The 22,157-nt window shown below is 45.2% G+C and overlaps 3 protein-coding genes across 3 annotated transcripts; all 3 read right to left on the minus strand.

Moving 5' to 3' along the window:
* Positions 1-1,439: 1,439 nt before the first annotated feature.
* LOC109408248 (uncharacterized) lies at positions 1,440-3,677 on the minus strand. The gene is made up of 4 exons (XM_062848804.1): positions 2,972-3,677; positions 2,796-2,913; positions 2,584-2,729; positions 1,440-2,527 (listed from the first exon to the last, which is right to left on the minus strand). The coding sequence occupies exons 1-4, from the start codon at positions 2,996-2,998 to the stop codon at positions 2,363-2,365; spliced, it is 456 nt and encodes a 151-aa protein (XP_062704788.1). The 5' UTR covers positions 2,999-3,677; the 3' UTR covers positions 1,440-2,362.
* Positions 3,678-11,140: 7,463 nt separating this feature from the next.
* Positions 11,141-13,897, minus strand: LOC134286620 (uncharacterized). Its single transcript, XM_062848261.1, has one exon. It carries the CDS (start codon positions 13,895-13,897, stop codon positions 11,141-11,143), a length of 2,757 nt encoding a protein of 918 aa, XP_062704245.1.
* Positions 13,898-18,649: 4,752 nt separating this feature from the next.
* Positions 18,650-21,764, minus strand: LOC134286621 (uncharacterized). The gene is given in 2 exon segments (XM_062848262.1): positions 18,650-21,016; positions 21,018-21,764. Coding segments are annotated over 2 exon segments (3,114 nt in total).
* Between the last annotated feature and the right edge of the window lie 393 nt (positions 21,765-22,157).

Genomic DNA, 22,157 nt, shown 5'->3' on the forward strand with positions numbered 1-22,157 from the left:
TTGGTCCAAAGTACCCCCAGTGGGTCGATGCAGCTCGCTTTGTTTTTGACAACATCGGTGGGGGAGAAAGAGAAAACCAACTTTGGGTAGAAAGTTTAATCGATATACTTACTTTTGAGTAAAATAAACTCAAAAAATAGGTAGTTTTAGTTTTCCGTGTTGGCTGCTCGCGACAGTAGCGGCAGCGGCGTCATGGTCGCGATTTTTTCCGCAGTCAAGTTCGCAGATTGTGAACAATCCTCGTTACCCACTTTACGTAATTTATGTATAGTCCCTTACTGTCAGAGCTGTCAGATCGGTGTAACACGCTAAAAATAATTTACACAAAAGGCAATTTACACGGAAAAAAATACACGGTAATGAATATTTATTGGGTACCGGACTGGACACAGAAAATTTATTGATTTTCTTTGGTACATCGAGGTCTTGAAATTAGTCTATGGTAGCGGTCTCAATTCGCGACTACGAAGGTAAAAGAGATTCCAACTCTTTGTCGCTCTAATGAAAAACCTCGTAAGGAACTGTCAGAATGTGCGTGAAAAAAAAGCAAAAAATATTTCCCTCTCGTTTTTTCTCACGTAAACCTTCACGCATATTCGACAACTTCGTAGTCGCGAATACTACGGTATGGTGCCGCTGCATGGTCGAATGCGCTAGTGGTCAACCGAAATTTGAAGCGACTCCAGAGTACCCACAGGTCAGCGCATACCGCACGGTCTCAAAGGCACTAGTGGTGACAGAGGATGAAGAGTGCTTTGAGCGACGCGGCATAAGAGGCGCAAGACGGATCACCAGAACATCGTCTATGTTGAAGTGGCAGAGGAAATGGCATTCCTCCAGCAAGGGTAGATGGACACACAGGCTTATACCAAGCGTGTCTAAATGGACTAGCAGGCTACTTGGCGAGGTGAGCTTTCACATGACACAGCTTATATCAGGCCATGGATGCTTTCTGCACATATTTGATCATGCTGCTCCCCCACATGTCCGGAATGCGCAGACTGCCACGAGACGCGGAGAATGTGTTCTTTGAATGCCCACGCTTTGTCGAGCAAAGGTCAAGTATGCAGGAAAATGCTTGTTTAAACATTGCTGAAAGGATGTGTACGGAAGTGGACATATGGAACTTCCTTGGGAACTTTGTTACTTCCACGATCTCCCTATAGTACTAACCAGGACCTAAGCTTCCAGGTGAAAGAGGACAACTTAAGGCGGTAGCTGGTGGAATGCTAACTAATAGAGAGTACTTATGTACCCACTATCCCCCCCTTCCCTAAGGTATCCCTAACGGGTGTACTGCGAAACAAAGGAAGAAGGAGAATAAGTTTTTAGTAGTTGAAACCCACATAATCCGAGGAACCACCTCTTGGGTATCTGATCAGCAGATTTTCTCATTCTATAAAAAAAAGCTGGAGGAAAAGGCCGATCACGATCAGGGATTGAACTCAGGCCTTCTGCATGCGGGAAGAAGAGGTACTTATAAAACCAAACCCCCGCAGAAAATCCCGCTGAGAATATTTACTCTTGATCGTTACTTTATTGATTGTAATCGTATTGAAACTACAAAATTGTTCAACCTATGTGTCTGCTTTCCTCTTTTTCGGATAAGCCACAATCCTGTACGCATTGGGATATCGCAACCGTAAGCTCACGTCAGCGTTTAGCCGCTCGTCCGACATGGCGCCATCAACTAGTTGCTTTTGGTATCGTATATAGTAACCGGGAAGATCTAGCAAGTCGTCTGGCTTAGAGAGTGGATCCCATGCTCCATCGTCCCACGTGAAATCTATGTAATCTTCTTCTTCTTCTGTAGTTGACTGGGTCTCGCTATTGGTGGTTTCTGTAACTGAATCTGTGCTATCAGTTGTCCCATAACCCTCCGTAGTTTTGGTTGGTTCTGTATCTTCTGTTCCGCCAGTCTCGGTGGTTTCTACGCTGATTGAATCAGTAGTGTCCGATTCAGTTTCGCCATATGGAGTAGTCGAGATATCGTTTGTCATAGTGGAACTTGTAAGCTGTGAGTCAGTTTCCTGAGGCTCACTTGTTTCGGTGTTTAGTGTTGTGGTTAGTATAGTAGAATACGGCTCAGTTATGCTTATTTCACTAGTGGAAGCCTCAGTGCTACTGACATTCGTAGATATTGTCGTATTGAGAGTACTGATTGAAGTGGTATGTTGAGGTTCGTAGGTATCACAACTCAAGTCATGCTTCAATGCATACTCTTTCACTATTGTATACCATGGTATATAATTACAGTGCGTAAAATACTTTGTTTGACAACGCTCTAGATCAACATTGTAGTACATCATTGGAGGACACCTAGAAAAAAAAAATATTAGTATCTTTTCTGTATTCTCTACCTTTATACTGAATTGTACTCATATCGAATTTGAAAGAACGATCCATCCATATTGGGAATGCAGCGATAGTATAGATTGCAATTCCGAGAAGTGCGAAATTGACCACGCAGAACGCATTTCGGAAATAACTCATAATCGAATCGATCAAACATATCATAATGGTCTACCTGTGGAGTATAAAGTTAGACATTTTTCAAAACCTTTCCTTATGCCCAAAACTTACGTAGCAATTCGCCATCGGAATGCATCGATGAAGATCTGGATGGTACATAGTTGCCCAGGGGCATCTGTAGACATACTGGAAGTAATTGTGACTATTCCTTTGGCAGTCATAGTAATAAGAGCAGTTAGATGGCACTGGAAATTTACCTATGAGAAGTTAAATAGATAGTTGTATTACACCAAAGCATTTTGCAACATTACACAAGATGTTACCGTCTTTATTACAATCAGGAATCATAATTCCACAATTTTCCGACTCATCGTATATTCTAATTGTTTCCTGAAGTTCATCGATACGTGGTACACAGCGTCCCAATGTTTCGTTGAATTTCTGCATGAATCAAAATTTCAAAATCTCCGCTTCATATTTTGTGATGGTTTTCTCTTACCATGTCGTTTGGGCACATTCCGATCATGACTCCATCTTGGTGGCAGACGTAATAGAAATCGTTTCTATTGAAGGTGTGTAATCCACTGTCCCCATCAGTACACTTGGCTGACTATCGAGAGTAAATTGGGAAGAGTTTAATTGTGGATTCAACGATAGGGCACAGACAAACAGACGTAACACTTCTAACATTTTACGGTTCAAATCATAGTCACGGAAACATATTCGCCCAATGCTATAAGGACTGAGTTTGGCCAACCTTCATCTAGATGGCGGTAGTGGGCAAACGTCAAACTCGAACAAAAACGATGCAAGTGCCACGAGTGGGTAGTTGGCCAACTATCAAATTTTCGAATATACCGTTAAATCGATGTACGATGGGAATTCTAAGAGTGTTACGTCTGTTTGTCTGTGGATAGGGTTTTCTGGAATCTATGACTCACATGATCTACAATGATGAGATATCCGCCACCGGGAAATTCTCGACATTTGTGGTGTAACTTGTCGAAATACTCTATTTTACTGCACGATCTCTGAAATAAGAAGTATTACTACAAGTTTTAAGTATATGTACATTAAAATCTAAAATTATGTATCCAGACGTGATTGGTAGCACGTGCACCGGTTGATGGTCAGTATCTGGGAAACCGAACAGCTACCAGATGATTGGAGGAAGAGATAATTTGCCCCATTCACAAGAAAGGCGACCATATGGAATGCACAGATAAAAATAACTAGATTTACACGTCACGTAAACTTCAGTTTAGTTATGTAAACTTAATTGATTGATTGATTTGTCTTTATTAGAGAGACTTTCAGCCCTTGGCTGGTTCGTCTCTTTTGTAAACTTAATGTTATGATGGTTAACATGATATATCATGTAAATTTGTGTTATATGTTATGTAAACACACAAAGTCATGCTGAATTACATGACAAATAATGCTAGTTTACATGATATTTTATGACTTTTACATGATATATCATGTAAATTTCCGTGATATCCCCCGCTCCAATCATGTGCATCATATGTCACAGAATTTTTCGATCTGTGTGTGAAAACTTCAGAGCGATCACTTTTTTGAAGGCTGCCTACAAAGTCCTACCCCAGATCACCTTCCGTCGTCTGTCACCTAAAACGAATGAGTTCGTGGGAAGTTATCAAGCTGGCCAGTGTTGCGAATACTCACTAGCAAAAAATTATACTCACCTGCTTCTATCACAGTCCAGAAGCATGCTATCAAAAAATAATGTTTGAAGGGGTTTTAGATTGTAGTTTAATCTAAAAGTTTGCCGAATAAAGTAAAGGTCGCAGACGCATACCAAAACCGTGAGAGAGCTGTGAGTACAAGGTGAGTATAAATTACACGAATTTTACTCACCTTGTACTCACAGCTCTCTCACAACTTTGGTATGCGTCTGCGACCTTTACTTTATTCGGCAAACTTTTAGATTAAACAACAATCTAAAAGACCTTCTAACATCATTTTCTGATTGCATGCTTCTGGACTGAGATAGAAGCAAATGAGTATCACTCTTGCAAGTGAGTATTCGCAACACTGAAGCTGGCTTCATCGACGGCCGGTCGACAGCAGACCAGATCTTCACCGTAGGGCAAATCCTTCAGAAATGCCGAGAATACCAGGTCCCAACGCATCTACTTCAAAGCGGCATACGTTAGTATTGACCGCGCGAGCTATGGAGAATCATGGACGAAAACGGCTATCCGGGAAGCTGACTAGACTTATTAAAGCAACGATGGACGGTGTGCAAAATTGCGTACGGGTTTCGGGTGAACTATCCAGTTCATTCCAATCTCGCCAGGGACTGCGACAAGGTGACGGACTTTCATGCCTAATTTTCAACGTCGCGCTGGGGACGGGGAACGATTTTCACAAAATCCGGTGAATTTGTGTGCTTTGCAGACGACATGGACATTATCGCCAGAATATTTGAAACGGTGGCAGAGCTGTACATCCCCCGACTTCCGCTCTACGGGCTCCATAAAAAGCTGTGATCTAAGAAGATTCACCCACGCACCAAATGCACCATGTACAAAACGTTAATAAGACCGGTGGTCCTCTACGGACACGAGACATGGACCATGCTCGAGGAGGACCTGCAAGCACTCGGAGTTTTTGAGCAACTTGTGCTAAGGACGATCTTCGGCGGTGTGCAGGAGAACGGTATGTGGCGAACACAGCATCCAGAAGGTGGCCAAAGCCGAAAGGATACGGTGGGCAGGGCATGTTGCACGAATGCCTGATAACAACCCTGTAAAGCTAGTGTGTGCTACTGATCCGGTTGGCACAAGAAAGCGTGGAGTGCAGAGAACACGATGGGCGGTGGAGCTTGACTTAGCGAGCATTATTGGGCGCGACTATTTGCACACTATTCCCAGATATAAGAAGAATCAATATTTTAGGCAAAACTTTGATCTGAACCCTAAGAGAGATAGAGCCTTTGGCGTGACTCAGTATGCGGATTTCAGAAATGATTCTCATTACCATTTACCAGAGCTACGCTGCCGTGAATCGCAAGTCAGTCCCATCTGCATTTTGGACAAAAATGAGTTAATGACCGTTTTCGATCTTTCTTCGGTTGATCTTTCAGCTGCGTGAAAAAAATATATAGTTTGTTCAGTAAAATTGAAAAACAATATCAAGTCAGATTGTCCCATAATGAAATGTAATCGCAAGTCAGTCCCATTACGAACTTGTGCATCCTCCAATACAAAACCTAACACTGTTATAGCCAGTTTAATATTTTTCAGTGTTACGTTTTCACGTTTGAAACAATGTGTGAAAGTTTCATGTTGATCGCAGAAGTTTTCAATTTATGGCGATTTCTCGAAGTTTCACATAGAAATCAAATTTGAAAACTTCAGAGTCCATTTTCTCAATGCCTACTTTTTGCAGATCGGACTGACTTGCGATTCACGGCAGTACGGCAATACATGCGAGCTGGGAACAGCTTTCACCCAAGCAGCACACAAGTCACAAAGGAGTGTCGACAGCGCAGGTTTTTGGTTAGACACGAGTTGTTTTCATGTTATTCTGCCTTTGAGTTAGAATTACATGAATGTAGCTCCTGTACCACCAAAAACCTGCGCTTTCGACACTCCTTTGTGACTTGTGTGCTGCTTGGGCATAGTAATTGGCGATATGCAGAGGTGCGTGATCGGTTGGTGCCCGATCAACGTCTAGATCGGTTCTTCAACTATAGTATAATCAACGTGTACAGCCCGCACTCGCCATCTCTAAGGATATGGCCATACATAGCGTTTACTTGCAGCACAGCCTGCTCTATCGTTACACCTGATCTTTCGCAGGAAACAACATCGCCTGGTGGAAGCAGAGTAAAAATGGAACTGCTGTGCCGTTCACAAGAAACATGGAAGCTCTACCAGAACGTATCCCGCATACTACTCAACGCATCCCGCAAAGGCTTTGAGCCAAGGGCTGAAATATGCAGGGATAAGGACGGGAACCTTTTGAAGGACGCAGCTCACGTCATCAGGTGATTGCAGCTTCACGTCGAATACCTGAATGGTAATGGTGCGGAGAGCGCAGACATAGAGGACCAAGGAAGAAGAAGAAATGACTACGTCAGTACAGCAGGAGGCAACAACGAACCAATTCCCAAGTTAACCCTTTGAAACCGAAGTGGTCAATATGACCCCGGTGATTAAACCGAGCATAACAAACGTAATCAGGCTCGTAATCAGGGTAACGGGAAGTTCAGGATGCTATCCAAAAGCTCAAGAACAAAAAGTCAGCTGGTAAGGATGGTATCGGAGGTGAACTCATCTAGATAGACCAGGAAAAGTTGGCCACTTGCATGTACCGGTTAATAGTTCACACCTGGGAGACCGAACAGCTACCGGAAGAGTGAAAGAAAGAGTTCATTTGCCCTTCCACAAGAAAGATGACAAGTTGGTGGCAGTGTGGCAACATCCGAGCGATCACAATTCTGAATGCCACCTATGAAGTACTATCCCAGATCATCTTCCGAGGTTCTAATCGCCTCTTGTTGGCAGAACGCGCAGGTATTCAGCTAGACTATGCTGAGGATGACGGGTTCGATTCTCGGTCGGTATATGAACTTTTCGTAATGAACATAGTATGGTACTCAGTTTGAACATTTACATTACATTTTCACAGTTTCAAACAATGTCCACACAACAACGTTACATATGCCAACACATATTCACTCCGATTAACAGTTATTTAACACTCATTACCTGGGTCCTGAACAAATTTGCGTAAAAACTAGAATCCACCATAAACACGCATCTGATCAACGAAAGGAGAATAAATGTTCTAAGGAACATTATATGACGCGTTGGCACAGTTTTCACAAGAAACCCTTCCGTCCGTTTCTCAGCACTTCAGATTGATAACTATCATCATTTGTCGATATTCAACGGTTTTGCATCGAAGCCGTACGGTGATGCATGGCTTTTCTTTATTTTGATCACATGCCACCAGGCTAATTCAGGCCAAACATTTCAATAGGTCCTATCTGCATTTGAGAGGCTCTCTTTGTTCACATTCTCTTTCAATTATTGCAATGTAATGGTACACTTTTCAACTATTTTTGCAGTAAAAATCAAAAGACGATTGATTAGACCATCGTTCAATGCAAGGAGACAATAATAATACAAATAAACAGCTGAGATATTAACGAAAGAGAGGGAAACCAAAGAGAGCCTCTCTTCGGCAGATTGGACCTTTAGACATGTTCGGCCTGAATTCGAAGAAAGTTCTACTGAAGCACGTTGGCATATTTTTGTTACTTGTCGTCGATAGCGAGAAGATCTTCAAGCGGTAATAATGCACGTGCGCTCTCTCAATTATGTAACCTGTTGACGATTGTAAAGTGTAAACTCAGGCCAAACATTTCAATAGGTCCTATCTGCATTTGAGAGGCTCTCTTTGTTCACATTCTCTTTCAATTATTGCAATGTAATGGTACACTTTTCAACTATTTTTGCAGTAAAAATCAAAAGACGATTGATTAGACCATCGTTCAATGCAAGGAGACAATAATAATACAAATAAACAGCTGAGATATTAACGAAAGAGAGGGAAACCAAAGAGAGCCTCTCTTCGGCAGATTGGACCTTTAGACATGTTCGGCCTGAACTAAGTACGGTACCCACGTTGGTCAGTGTCGGCGATGATTTCAAAGTTAGGTTCATTGATCTCGGTTTACATAAATATTTGATGTCAGCCCGGCACTTCCTATCCAGCCGAATCGTCGCAGGCAGTTGAGGGAATGGTGAGAAAGGCAATCGAAAAAGGAATGTGTAAACAGTGCCACGCATCCGTATCTATTCTAAATGCATTTTTGCAATTCGACACTATGAATTCTTGTTTATACTGGACGTTTCAGTGCGGAATCGGTCTAATGTTTCACAATGCAACTAATTTCCGTTGCATTTTGAGTCTGACTGGCGTTGCATTATTGTTCGTGCAGTTGAAAATAGGAATTTTTTACATGCGAAAATAGAATTTTCTCCTAAACCGTGCGTCGGACGTACGTCGGGCAAAGTGCGCTAGATAGAGGGCCAGATCCGCTGCCCAGCGCACGACGTCCGACGTTAGGTTTCACGTATGGATTTGGAGAAATACCGAATGTCGTGTGTGGGAAAACTTCGGGTTTCAACCGCGACGACAATATGATTGGCGCGAGGAGTGGATAGAGCAGGTAGGACATGTCCTACAGACATAAAATGTTGGGTAGGACAGTCCATGTATATTGTCCTACCCAAGATTTTCAAAGAAACACAAAGCAGATTATAGGTGTATTTTACAAAATACTCTTAGAACAAATCTTTGATATCAAACTAAAGTGACCACCAGACGTCCTGCATCCCGCGACAAATCATGTCCTGCGAAATGTCATTCCGATGTTATTTGCATTGATACATTTACTTGGAAATTTCATCAGCAATTCCATTGGAAATTTGAGAAACTTCGATTATTACTTTGGGAACTTCTTCGGTAATTCCTAGAGATTTCCTTCGGGAATTTATTTGAAAAAAAAATCTTTGGCGGCTCTTTTGAAATTCTGTCACGGTGATTCTACAGTAGGGTGGCTCAAGCTTGTATGGCAAAACCACATGTCAAAAAGTTCGATGGGCCCCCTTCTCATTTCGTTCTATATGACGCCACGATGCTCTGGTCAAATTTTCAGCTAAATCCGTTAACATTAGAGCGATGCTAAACTCGTTTGAAGTTTGTATGGGAGTTTATATGGGAAAACATCGTTTTTTGCAATTTTCTTCTGAGGGGTTCTAATTTTCCTTAAAACACGTAATCGATCCTATAGAAATATAGCCTGGGATATGCCGAAAAACTTTGCCGAAGACCGCAACGTAATCAGACACTTGCGAAAAAAGATATAGGCTAGACAGTGCGGGCCCATTCAATGAGATTTTATTGCTATTGTTATTCCTTTACATGTTAAATGTTAAGCACCACCAGATGGTCTGCGTGTAATATCTTTTCTTACAAGCTTCGGATGACTTTGCGGTCTTCGACAAAGTTTTTCAACACATGTGAGACTATAGTTCTATACAATCGGTTATGTGTTTTAAGTAAAAATAGTGCCCCTCATGAGAAAAATGCTAAAAACGATGTTTTCCCATATAAACTCCCATACAAACTTCAAATGAGTTTAGCACCGCCCTAATGTTAATGGATTTTGCTGAAAATTTGAACAGAGCATCGTGGCGTCATATAGAACGAAATGAGAAGGGGGCCCATCGAACTTTTCAACATGTGGTATTTTGAGCCACGCTATTCTACAGCGATTACTTTTGGAATTCTTCTATAGTTTCTTCAGAAGATGATTCTGGAAAATTCTTTGAGAATTTTTTCGATTTTTTTGTAAATGTTTGTGGAATTTTTTTATAGAACATATTTTGGCAATTTATTTTGAGATTGGATTTGGCTAAATTCTTTTTAGAAAACCTCAATATTTTTTTTCGGAATTCCTCTGGTAATTCTTATTTAAATGCTTTTGGCAACTACTTTGAAAGTTTTAAGGTAATTTTGATGGAACTTTTTCCGACAATTGCTTTTGGAATTTGCCAGGAAGGTTTTCGTGGATTCCAATGGATTTTCTTTGAGCAAGTCTATTTGAGAATTTCTGAATTTCCAGTTCAGCCATTTTCGGAAGCAGTATATATGAATACAATTAAATCATATAGAATAGCAAAAGAAATCACGATAACATTGCCTGAGAAAATTGCAAAATAACTGAAAAAGAAATAGCTGAAATAATTTCAGAAGTTCAGAAATTATGGAGATAAAAATCCAAAGAAATTGCTGATTAAAGAATACCACAGAAATTTTCAAAATAAAAAACAACCATGCCGAAGGAACCCTTAAATAAATGGCCATACTGTGGTCTAGCGAATACGGAATCGTGGGTTTGAATCACACCAGAACGCATTTTTTTTTTCACAGATTCATCTCTCAATTTTTTGATGCCTTCTAATCATTTTTTTCCCGTTCATTCCTATAGGATTTTACTAGAGATTTGTCAAGCAATACCTCCTATGATTTCTCTGGAAATTCCAACTGTTCCGGAGAACAAGAAGCTCTGGGCCGTTTCTTTCAGCAGCTCGCAACTCGATTAGGTTGGTGCGAAAACAGCTTTTAGCTGGAAATATATTTGTTGTATTCACAATTCTACCATGCCTTATAATACTCACAATTTTCGGTTTCGAGCGTTTTAGTTCTTCGCTTTTGCCTCAACGTTTTGTCCTTTGTGTAGTTGGTGTGTTTGTCACAATCTGTGTTATACTTCTAGGTTAAGTCGATGTAACTAGTTTTAAGGAACAACTTACTGTGATATATTTGTGATACAATAGTTTTAGTTTTATGTGTAGTTCAATTTAACGATAATCTTGAATCCAAATTTTAGCTACAATACAAATTTTAGATTAAGTTTAACAAATTTAGTTTTAATAGGTTTAGCAAATCCAATTTCACCTTGCACGTTTCTTTCCGCTGCTTGTCAATGCGACAATAGATTTTGACAAGCTTCTCCCTAATGACAGCTGTCAAAGGGCCTGCCGAAAAGATCAAGGGGCCAGTGATGCCAGTTGGTAACATCCTCCCCCCCGTAAAACTGGCCATCGGATCAGTTTTACCCATTTTAGCCACTCTCTCTCACCTCCAAGACCGCCAATTTGGACACAGGCCTTCTCATCAACCCCCTCGCAGTTTGTACTATGGCCTGACGAATCCGTTGATCACTCCCAGCAACTACTTCCTTGACACGCCCGCGGATCCATTCGTTCCGTGTAGTACCGTCGATTACCAAGACGAGATCTCCTACCTCGATAGCTTTCTGTTCACCAAACCACTTGGTTCGTTTGGTCAACGTCGGCAGGTACTCTCTGATCCAACGTTTCCAGTAGGTGTTCAAATGCTGTTGAGTTGCGTTCCATGTTGCTTCAACCGCTGCTGCGGTTTGCTTATGTTTTTCCGATGTCGTATCTGCAGCGAAGTCCTTACATTCGATGTTCTTCAGCGGCAAAAGAAAATGGTTAGGAGTAAGAGCCTCGCTCTCCGCAGATTCCAGAGGTAGATACGTCAACGGGCGGCTATTCACTATGGACTCAGCCTCAATAACCAGGGTTTGCAATCCTTCGTCCGTCAGTTTTCGATTGCCGTCATAAGCAGCAAACATAGCCGTCTTTACGGAGCGCACCATGCGCTCCCACGCGCCACCCATATGAGGTGCTGCGGGAGGGATGAATAGCCATTTCGTGGTTGTACTTGTAAATGCACCAGCAAGGTTCTCATTTATAATCGAGATCTCCTTCTTCTGTTCATTCAGCAGTCGAGCCGCCCCTCGAAAATTGGTTCCATTATCCGAGTAGATCTCCAGGGGATCTCCTCGTCGGCATATGAAGCGTCGTACACATTCAATGCAGGAATTTGTCGTTAAGCTGCACATCACTTCTACATGAACCGCCCGTATCGTAAGGCAGGTGAATAAGGCGATCCATCTCTTGACGTTGCTTCGTCCAAATTTTACCAAAAATGGACCAAAAAAGTCAAGTCCTACGTAGGAGAAAGGGCGGACATATGCAGCAAGTCTTGCTGGCGGCAGAGGAGCCATCCGAGGAATACAGGGCTTCGCTTTGTCGATTCTGCACCGCAGGCAATTTTGGGTCACCTTTTTAACCGTAGGGCGCAATCGCGATACGTGGAAGCGTTGACGTACTTCGTTAACAACAGTCTCAAAATTAGCGTGACGGTATTTACGATGGTATTCGTCGATTAGTAGTAGTGTCAGCCGATGTTTTGGTGGAAGTATGATGGGGAACTTCATAGATAGTGCCACCTTGTTAGCTGTTTTAATACGACTATCCACTCGTAGAAGCCCTTGCTGATCCAGGTATGGACATAACGAGTGAAGATCGCTTGATGGTTTTATTGGGGATCTTCGATCAGCTGCCAATGCTGCCATTTCGTCCGGAAACACTTGCCACTGCACCGATCGGAAAAGTGTGATTTGCGCTTCCTGTAGTTCCTCCTTGGTGAGTATTCCTTGACGTATTGGTACACCGCTGCACTTCAGTTTAAGATTATTGGTGAATCGCAGGGCATAAGCCACAGTCCGCAGCACACGCTCCCACTTAGAGAATCGTTGATAATCGATTTCTAATCCAGGTACAACGACCTCACGATGAACGTGACACGGACGGAGTTCTTCTTCTGTTGCAGTAGTCGTAGAGATGAACTTCGAACTGGGCCATTCCTTCTCGGGTCTGCGTAGAAATTCCGGCCCTTTAAACCACTCACTTTCTGCTTGCATGCAAGGTCCTTTACCCCACTTTGTAGCCGCATCTGCTGGATTAATCTTCGTAGGCACCCACCTCCATTCATCTGCATCAGTCAGCGTAAGAATCTCTCCGATCCTGCAGGCTACGAATTGCTTGTAACGCCGGTGATCTGCATGTATCCAAGCCAGAACAGTCGAAGAATCACTCCATAGAAATCGTTTCGTAGTAGTTATCGTGTGCGTGTCGATAACGAATCGCATCAGCCTTGCTCCCAATACCGCTGCTTGTAGTTCTAGTCTTGGTACTGATAGAGGTTTCAGGGGTGCAACCTTGGCTTTGGCCGCAACCAGGGCGCAATCCGGCATTGTGCTTGCTGTTACTATTCGGAAGTAAGCGACTGCCGAGTAGGCAAGCTCACTTGCATCAACAAATATGTGGAGTTGTAGTTCTTCATAGCTACTCATGGTAGCTTGCCGAAAGTAACAGCGAGGTATTCTAATTTGGTCGATTGTTTTCACCGCATTGATCCATTTCATCCAGCGATTCCAGATGTCGTCACCAACGGGCTCATCCCACTGCGTTCCAACTCGCCAAACATCCTGAAGGAGGATTCTGCCATGCACTAAGACCGCACTGAGTAGACCCAGTGGGTCGAAAAAGCTCATGAGGCATCTCAACATTTGTCTTTTGGTAGGTTGTACGTTGCTGTCCATCAGTTGTTGTATATCTTCTTTCAGTTCAGTAGAATAGCACAGAACATCATCTCTCGTATTCCATAGCATTCCCAATACGCGTTCGCATTCCGATCCTTTGTCCAGGAACAAATTTTTGGTTTCATCTGTGCTGCTTTCTCCCAGACCTTCCAGAACCTGTTTTCCGTTGGTGAGCCAATTTCTTAACTGGAATCCTCCTCGGCTGTGGATCATCCTAACTTCCTGTGATACTCGTAGCGCTTCCTCTTCATTCTCGAAACTATCCAGGTAGTCGTCTACATAATGGTTGTCTACGATTGCCTGGACTGCCTTCGGATAACGATCGGCAAACTCTTCCGCATTCTTGTTTTTTACAAATTGTGCTGAAGCTGGCGATGATGATGACCCAAAGGTTGCTACGTTCATAAGAAAGATTGCAGGCGGCCTGGAGGGATCTGTCCGCCACAAAAATCGCTGGGAATGCCTATCTGTTTCGCATATTTCAATCTGGTGAAACATTTCTTTTATATCGGCTGAAACGCCAATCGAGAACTGCCGAAATCTTGACAGAATCGCCGACAACGACGCCAACTGATCTGGTCCTTTCAATAGAAGGGAATTCAGTGATATCCCCTCTGTAGGAACCAGGGAATGGACTAAGCAGAGTGGCACCTCGAATCTACGTGGGAATCGGATTAAAAACACGGAATAACCGGAGAACTGTTTCTGACTCGTGTGTTTACATTGATAGGTCGGTTTAATACTAAAAATACACTGAAGGAAAAAGTCAATTGAATACTACTTAATTATTCTGATGGCCCTGTGTCTGGGGGCTGGTATGATCCAGTGCGTCAGCGCCCTGTGGCTGGTTACACCAACACTCCTCCTCGCTGATCACTGGAGTTTCGCGTCCGACTTCCGTTCCGGGCGTAGACCCAGCTTCTCCACAAAACACTGCATTTTGGTTGCGCCCAGAGGTTTGGTGAACACGTCCGCAATCATTCTGTCAGTAGGGCAGTAATGTAGCTGAATGACATCACGGTTACAGAGATCCCGGGCATGATGAACCTTGGTATCGATGTGTTTGCTTCTTCTGTTCTGTCGCTCCAGTGACACGAAGTCGATGCAACCTCGGTTATCCTCATTCAGAATGGTCGGTTGGTGTTGAACGTGACCTAACTCTCCCAACAACCTTCGGAGCCAGGTTGCTTCCTGAGCTGCCTCGGATAGCGCGATGTACTCGGCTTCCATAGTCGATGTTGCGACACACGCTTGCTTCCGGCTAGCCCAACTCACACTCGCTTCTCCGATCTGGAATACGAAACCACTGGTAGACTTCCGATCGGTGGTGTCGCCGGCCCAATCGGCATCGCTGTAGCCGACTACTTCCAAGTCCTTCGTTCGATCGCTGAATAGTTTCAGCTGGTAGTCCTGAGTACCAATCAAATACCGCACCGTACGCTTTAGCTCCAGCCACTCCAGCTGCGTTGGACAGTTCGTTTTTCGGCTCAAAACGGAAACCGCCGCTGATATGTCCGGTCTTGTATTAGTAGAGATGTAGAGTAGAGCACCGACTAATTTGTGGTACTGTGTATTATCCGGAAGTTTTTCCCCGCCATCTAGGCGGAAATAGCCAGGATCCACTGGATACTTCGATGGTTTTGCGTCCGCTAATCCAAATCGATCCGCTACTTCTCGAATCATACTTCTCTGGCACAGCATAAACATTCCGTTGGCATCTTTCGTCACTTTAATGCCGAGAAACTGCTTTATCTCCCCTAACAAGGAAATCTCAAAATTCTTCCGCAGCGCAGTCTCGACTTCTTCGATTTGACGTCCGTCCCGGCACACCAGGACCATGTCGTCCACATAGATCAAAATATAAATCCACTCACCGTTTGCTAGCTTCTTACTGAAGAGACAGGCATCCGCTTCCGACTGCCTAAATCCAAGACCGATGAGCACATCCTTGATAGTCGCATTCCACACTCTTGCGGCTTGCTTGAGTCCGTAGAGGCTGCGATTCAGTTTACAGACGAGCTCCTCCTTGCCGGACACCGAATAGCCTGGCGGTTGGCGCATAAAAATCTGTTCGTGTAGCACTCCGTTCAAATAAGCGTTCTTCACATCTACATGCCGCACTTGAAGCTTCTTATGGCCCGCCACCGTCAACAACACTCTGAACGTTTGCTGCAATGCCACTGGTGCGTGCACTTCGTCGAAGTCTTCGCCGTACCGCTGCGCGTAACCCTGTGCAACCAGGCGCGCTTTGAACCTCACTGTTTGTCCGTTTGAGTCTTTTTTCTGTTTAAAAACCCACTTCGACCCGATTGCGTGGCGCCCCTTGGGCAGAGGAACGAGCTTCCAAGTATCGTTCGAAAGTAGCGATTCGTATTCACTGTCCATAGCCTTTTGCCAGTCGTCCTTGTTAACACTTGCTACTGCTTCTTTGTAGTTCTTTGGATCACGCTCCTCTAATTTTGCCACGCCCACCACAAAATTGTCCAGTTTCTTTGGCAAAACACCCGCGGTACTTCGCTTCGATCTTCTAACACTCACTTCTTCGCCACTTTCTTCGCCATCAGGCTCTTCTTCATCCGAAAATCCGAGAAATTCTTCATCACTTTCCGGCACTGATTGTTCTTCCTTTTCTTCATCTTCTTCCTTGCCGCCGCTGAATATCTGCACCTCGTTTGGTGCGCTGCCCGATACTTGCACCTTCGGCTGTAACTCCTCCTCAGCTTCTGTACCGAGTTCCAGGAATTTCGCGTCGCGACTGACGATGATCTTGCCGGTTTTCTTATTCAGGAACCTGTAGGCCTTCGATCCGCAGGCGTAACCGACAAATGTCAGTTTTTCAGCCCGCTTGTCCATCTTCCTACGCTTCACGTCCGGAATGTAAACATAGGCGTCACATCCAAACACTTTGAGTCCACTCAGACACGGTTTCTGTCCGCTCCACAGTTCCATTGGAGTCTTGCCTACCGATCTCGATGGCAACCGGTTCTGAATATAGCCCGCTGCAGCAATTGCTTCTCCCCAGTACCGCTTCTCAAGTCCGGCGTCCAGCAGCATGCACACCGCCATCTCCTGCAGGTACCTATTCCGACGCTCGGCAACGCCGTTTTGCTGAGGGGCGTATCCGGCCGTGAGCTCCATCTGAATGCCTTCGTCACGATAGAACTGCCTCAGCTCCTTGTTCACAAACTCGGCTCCTCGATCCGACCGAATAGTCTGCGGTTTCCGGCCAAATTGATTTTCGACGCACTTCACAAAGCTCTTGATGCATTCCTTCGCCTCACCCTTGTCCTTCAGAAGATACAGCACCAGATACCGACTGAAGTCGTCAATCAGTACCATAAAGTACCGGTTTCCTCCTGGGGTGACATTTGCCATTGGCCCACACAAATCCGTGTGAATGAGCTGAAGAGGCTGAGTGGTTTTCCGGTCGGCTTGCTGGGGGAACGGAGGACGAGAAAACTTCCCCTCCAAACAGCACTCGCAAACTATCTTCTGACCACAGTCCACCAACTTCATTCCTGTTGCCAATTGTTCCCGAAGAATCCGATCCAGAACTGCTGGATCACGATGACCGAACCGTCTGTGCCAAGTGTGCTGACAGTTCACTGAATGGCACACATTTGACACCGCTGCATGCTCCTGGTCCTTCAACACATACAACCCGCCGTTTCGTACTCCCATCGCCACAACATTCTTCGATTTGTCAAAAACTTCAACACTGTTTTGCTTGAACAGCACGTCATAGCCCTTATCCGCGATCTTGCTGACCGAAATGAGTCCACTATCGAGATCCGGCACGTACAGTACATTATCCAGCCGAACATCCACTGACTGTCCAGCGCCGTCGATACACTTCACAAATCCGCTTCCGTGACCACCCGATTTCGTTTGGTTCCCGTCTGCCATCACAACCTGAACACTATTCGACTCATCGAGAGTGTCGAAAAATGCACCACTACTTGTCATGTGGCACGTCGCACCACTATCCACAGTCCACATATGCTTTTTCGCCGTTGGGGCACGGCTGATGCAGCTCTCCTCCTGCACGAGAAAGCTCACGGGCTCCCGTTCGGTGTTTGTAGCTTGTTTTGCTTTGGCCTTGCTTTGACCACCGCCACTTGACTTACCGCCGCCTCTGGAAGATCCTGCTTCTTCATGCGATGCCTTCACTGCCTGCCACTTCCGGCAATCCTTTTTAAAGTGGCCAGGCTGTCTGCAGAAGAAACACGTTCTGCTCGACTGTGCCTTAAGCACCTGCTCGCCACCCGGTCCATTACCGTCCCTCTCTCGCCGCTTATGGAATTCATCCAAAAGTTTCGTTTTGACGAGCTGCATCGTTATGTCGGCATCCGGGCGTGCTTCCAGCGCCGATGCCAAGTGGTGATACGACTGAGGCATACTGCGCAGCACCACGGCAACCTTCATCTTCTCTTCCATAGGTAAACCCGCACTCTGCAACCGCCCGAACAGCGTATCCATATCGAGCAGATGTTTTTCCGCATCTCCGCCCTCCTGGAGCTTGGCATCCAGCACCCTGCTCAAAAGCGACAGCTGGGAAGTAACTGTTGACTTCTCGTGATACTCCCGTAACGATGCCCAGACATCACGAGCCGAACCGTGATTCTGGATCAGTGTGTACTGACTAGGTTCAACACACAGAGCAATTGTTGCTCGCGCCCTCCTGTCATCTTTCTTCCAAGCAGCCGTCTCAGGATCGGGTTTCGGATCCTCTATAACGTGCCAGATGTCTTCCCTCGTCAGAAGCATCTCGATTTCGAACTTCCACGTCGCATAATTGTTATTGTTGAGCTTGGCAAGGGTAAACTTTCCCACATCCGCCATTCCGCTCCACCAAAACACACTTCCCGACGAACAATACACGCCAACAATAAAAACGCCACCGCCGCAAAGCACCGCGACGACCGACAACACACTTTCACTTTTTCCGCGAAAAAACGACCCGTTTTTCACCGATCCACCTCTGGGACCATAACCTGTAGGAACCAGGGAATGGACTAAGCAGAGTGGCACCTCGAATCTACGTGGGAATCGGATTAAAAACACGGAATAACCGGAGAACTGTTTCTGACTCGTGTGTTTACATTGATAGGTCGGTTTAATACTAAAAATACACTGAAGGAAAAAGTCAATTGAATACTACTTAATTATTCTGATGGCCCTGTGTCTGGGGGCTGGTATGATCCAGTGCGTCAGCGCCCTGTGGCTGGTTACACCAACACCCTCAACACTGGCAGCAGCATCCCATATGAGCCTTACTTTGCCCGGTTTTTTGGGATTAACTACTGCTCCCAGTGGCAGATACCATACCCGCCTGGGATCAGCACGATCGAGTTCAGCTTGAGTTGCTGCCCTTGCGTAACCTTTAGCTTGATACTCCACTAGTTGGCGGTGGATGTTTTCTTTCAGTTTCGGGTCACGATTCATCCTCCTCTCGAGGCATTCGAGTCTCTTCAACGCCATATTAAAACTATCAGGGAACTCGATTATGTCGTACTTCCACAGAAGCCCTGTTTGGTATCGCCCGTCTACCCTTTTTGTGGTTTCCTGGAGAATCATCCGGGCCCTTTGATCGTCTGTTGATTCCAACGCCACCTCTGATTTCGCCCCAACGTCTTCCACGGTAAAGTATTCCTTCACCAGATTATGTAATTCTCGATCCCCTACACAAGAACAAGTGTGCACATTCACCACATTCGACGATGAACTGTGGTCTTCTCCTCCGTAGATGCACCATCCTAATCGGGTCTTCACCGCAACCGGCTCGTATCTTGCACCTTCTTTCATGTTCAGCGGCACAGTCAAATTTAAGTTGTCCACGCCCACTAACAACCGCGGTACAGCATTCTTGTAACTGGTTATCGGCAGACCTTTAAGGTGCTGGAACCTCTTGACGAGATCGCCATAATTTAAGTTCTGACTAGCAAGACCAAGATTCTGCACTGTATGGGCAATCATTTCCATCCGTTTCTTGTCACCCGTACCAGTTATCGATAGGTGTACTACCTCCGAGTTGGATTCTGATCGTGTCATGTTAGCGGTCCACGTCAGACAAAGAGGCATCGATGATCCCCTAATTCCTAGTTCATTTATAAGCTCTTCCTCGACAAGCGTGAATGACGAGCCGTCATCGAGAAATGCGTAGGTCTTGACTGAAGTTTTCGGGCCGTAGAGCGTAACAGGAACAATGCGGAATAACGTAGATTGCTTCGCGGGTCGATGAGTGTTGTTGCTTGCGGTTCCCTTGGGCGTTCCATCATATGACGTCCTGGTGCTTCGATCCGAGTGCAGGAGAGGATGATGACGAAACTCACACCCTCCGACTCCACAACATCTGCTGTAGCGGCAGCTTCTCCTCCCATGAGCGTTCAAACAGTTACGGCACAGTCCGTTGGACTGCACGCACTTCCATCGGCCGTTCACGGAAAATGATCTGAATAATTCACATTCTGTCACACGATGCCCTGATTCGTCACATACACAACACACTCTATCTTCTTGCACCTTTTCTTCTCCGTTTCCGTCATGGGCGTTGATGAATCCTTTTGGCTTCCCTTTGTACTTGTCCGATGTACTCGGTTTGAGTCCGGCAGCATAACCCGTCACTTTTGTGGCTGAAATCACGATCGACGACATGAACACACCAAAGCTCTGCAGGTTCACCTCCGGGCATCTTTGCAGAAAGGATGCCCACTCCATTTTCGTGTGGGCAGGGAGCTTCTCTACTAACTCCATCAGCAGCGTTGGATTAGAGAGATGAGTATGCTGACCAGCCGCTTCCAGATGGTCGCAAAGACTTTGAACTGCCATACCGAACTCTATTAGCGTCTCGAGTTTTTCTGCTTTCGGGGCTGGAACCGATCGAACCTTCTGAAGAAGCGCATTTATCAGCAGCTCCGGACGTCCATACAGTAACTGCAACGTGTTCAGCACCTGGGGAACAGTATCCGGAAGCAACAGGCGGCTCCTGACAGCCTCATACGCATCACCTTTTAAACTCCGTTGCAAACGAGCAAGATTTTCTGCACTGGTATAACCACACGCGAGCGTTGTATTGACAAAACTACTTATGAACATGGGCCAATCCGCGGGATCACCATTGAACGACGGTAAATCGCGGGGCATCACTTGCCTTGCGGCTAGCTGCGAGGGGGTGGGAATGTATGACGGCGTACCCAAGGATCCCAAGGCATTGACAGAGACTGGGTATACGTTTGCCTGAGTTGGAAGGTTCAAATTATTGAAATTTGGGCCAGTGCCAAGAGTGACATCAAGTTTTGGCACATCATTGGTAACTTTGTTCCATTCCGAAGTAGAAATTTGAATGGATTTCGCCGGCTGCCCTGGTTGCAAAGGGACAGTTCCAACGGAAGGCATTTCAGGGGCCGTAGGGTGGCCTAGGTTGGTATTGCCGAACCTTTTCGTAATTTCTTGGATCCACTGATCGTAATTTGAGGTGAGAGTTTGATTTTTGAGCGACTTACCTGATGGTTTTTCGGGGGGGGAGAGGAGTATCTTGTTTACCTTTTTGTAGGCTACCTACTTCATCATTCCCAATCCTGGTAGAAGAGAGATCTTTGGGCTTCGATTTAGGAACCGCTCCCGTATATCGAGGCGGCGCTTCGGAACCAGACGGTTGCTGATGAATCCGAGTAGGATTGGCCGTTTGGAATGCCGCTTGCACGGCCGCTTGTACCGCTGCGTTGATTGCCGCTTGCATTGCCGAAGAAATAGCGGCTGGGTTGAGGGAGGTTACGTCCTGTACATTTCCCTGGCGATGTGGGTCGGTAGCTGCAGCTGCTTCCCGGTCGGCTGTTTGACCTTTGGCGCTAGTCCCGTATCCGCCGTGTGCCTCGACCCATTCGGCGGTCCGTTGATCGTCACGGCGGTCGTTTACCTTTTCTTGTTGTAGTAATTTCCTCTCCTTTTCGAATGCTTGTCGTTCATTCTCGAGCTCCTGCCGAGCCTTTTTAAACTGTTCTTCCATTTCCCGCAGGCGAATTTGCATCGCTGCTACCCTGCTGCTAGATGAGGATGCGCGAGATGACACACTGACGGGGGAACAAGCTTCACACGTGAACGACCGGTCGGCTACTGAGTCATTTACGCCAGCGCACAAATAATGCCACCAGGCATGACAGCGGTCACACTGAACGTAGTTGTCGTAGGAGTCAGGTCTGTTGCAATGAGCACAACTACCCTGTTTTTCATTTTCCACCGGTTCCTTCGGTGCTCCATTGTCCGCATAGGCCATGGCGAAAATTCTAAAAGGTTTTGTTCCGGAGAACAAGAAGCTCTGGGCCGTTTCTTTCAGCAGCTCGCAACTCGATTAGGTTGGTGCGAAAACAGCTTTTAGCTGGAAATATATTTGTTGTATTCACAATTCTACCATGCCTTATAATACTCACAATTTTCGGTTTCGAGCGTTTTAGTTCTTCGCTTTTGCCTCAACGTTTTGTCCTTTGTGTAGTTGGTGTGTTTGTCACAATCTGTGTTATAATTCTAGGTTAAGTCGATGTAACTAGTTTTAAGGAACAACTTACTGTGATATATTTGTGATACAATAGTTTTAGTTTTATGTGTAGTTCAATTTAACGATAATCTTGAATCCAAATTTTAGCTACAATACAAATTTTAGATTAAGTTC

This window comes from Aedes albopictus, chromosome 2 (genome assembly GCF_035046485.1).
Source record: "Aedes albopictus strain Foshan chromosome 2, AalbF5, whole genome shotgun sequence".
Lineage (NCBI taxonomy): Eukaryota > Metazoa > Arthropoda > Insecta > Diptera > Culicidae > Aedes > Aedes albopictus.

Bases quoted from the DNA above. Each gene is read 5' to 3' on its own strand.
- LOC109408248 (XM_062848804.1), bottom strand. From the start codon at position 2,998: ATGATCGGAATGTGCCCAAACGACATG. The intron at 2,914-2,971 runs GTAAGAGAAAAC...TGATTCATGCAG, and splicing joins GAATGTGCCCAAACGACATG to AAATTCAACGAAACATTGGG. The intron at 2,528-2,583 runs GTAAGTTTTGGG...TATACTCCACAG, and splicing joins TTCCGATGGCGAATTGCTAC to GTAGACCATTATGATATGTT.
- LOC134286620 (XM_062848261.1), bottom strand. From the start codon at position 13,897: ATGAACGTAGCAACCTTTGGGTCATCATCATCGCCAGCTTCAGCACAA.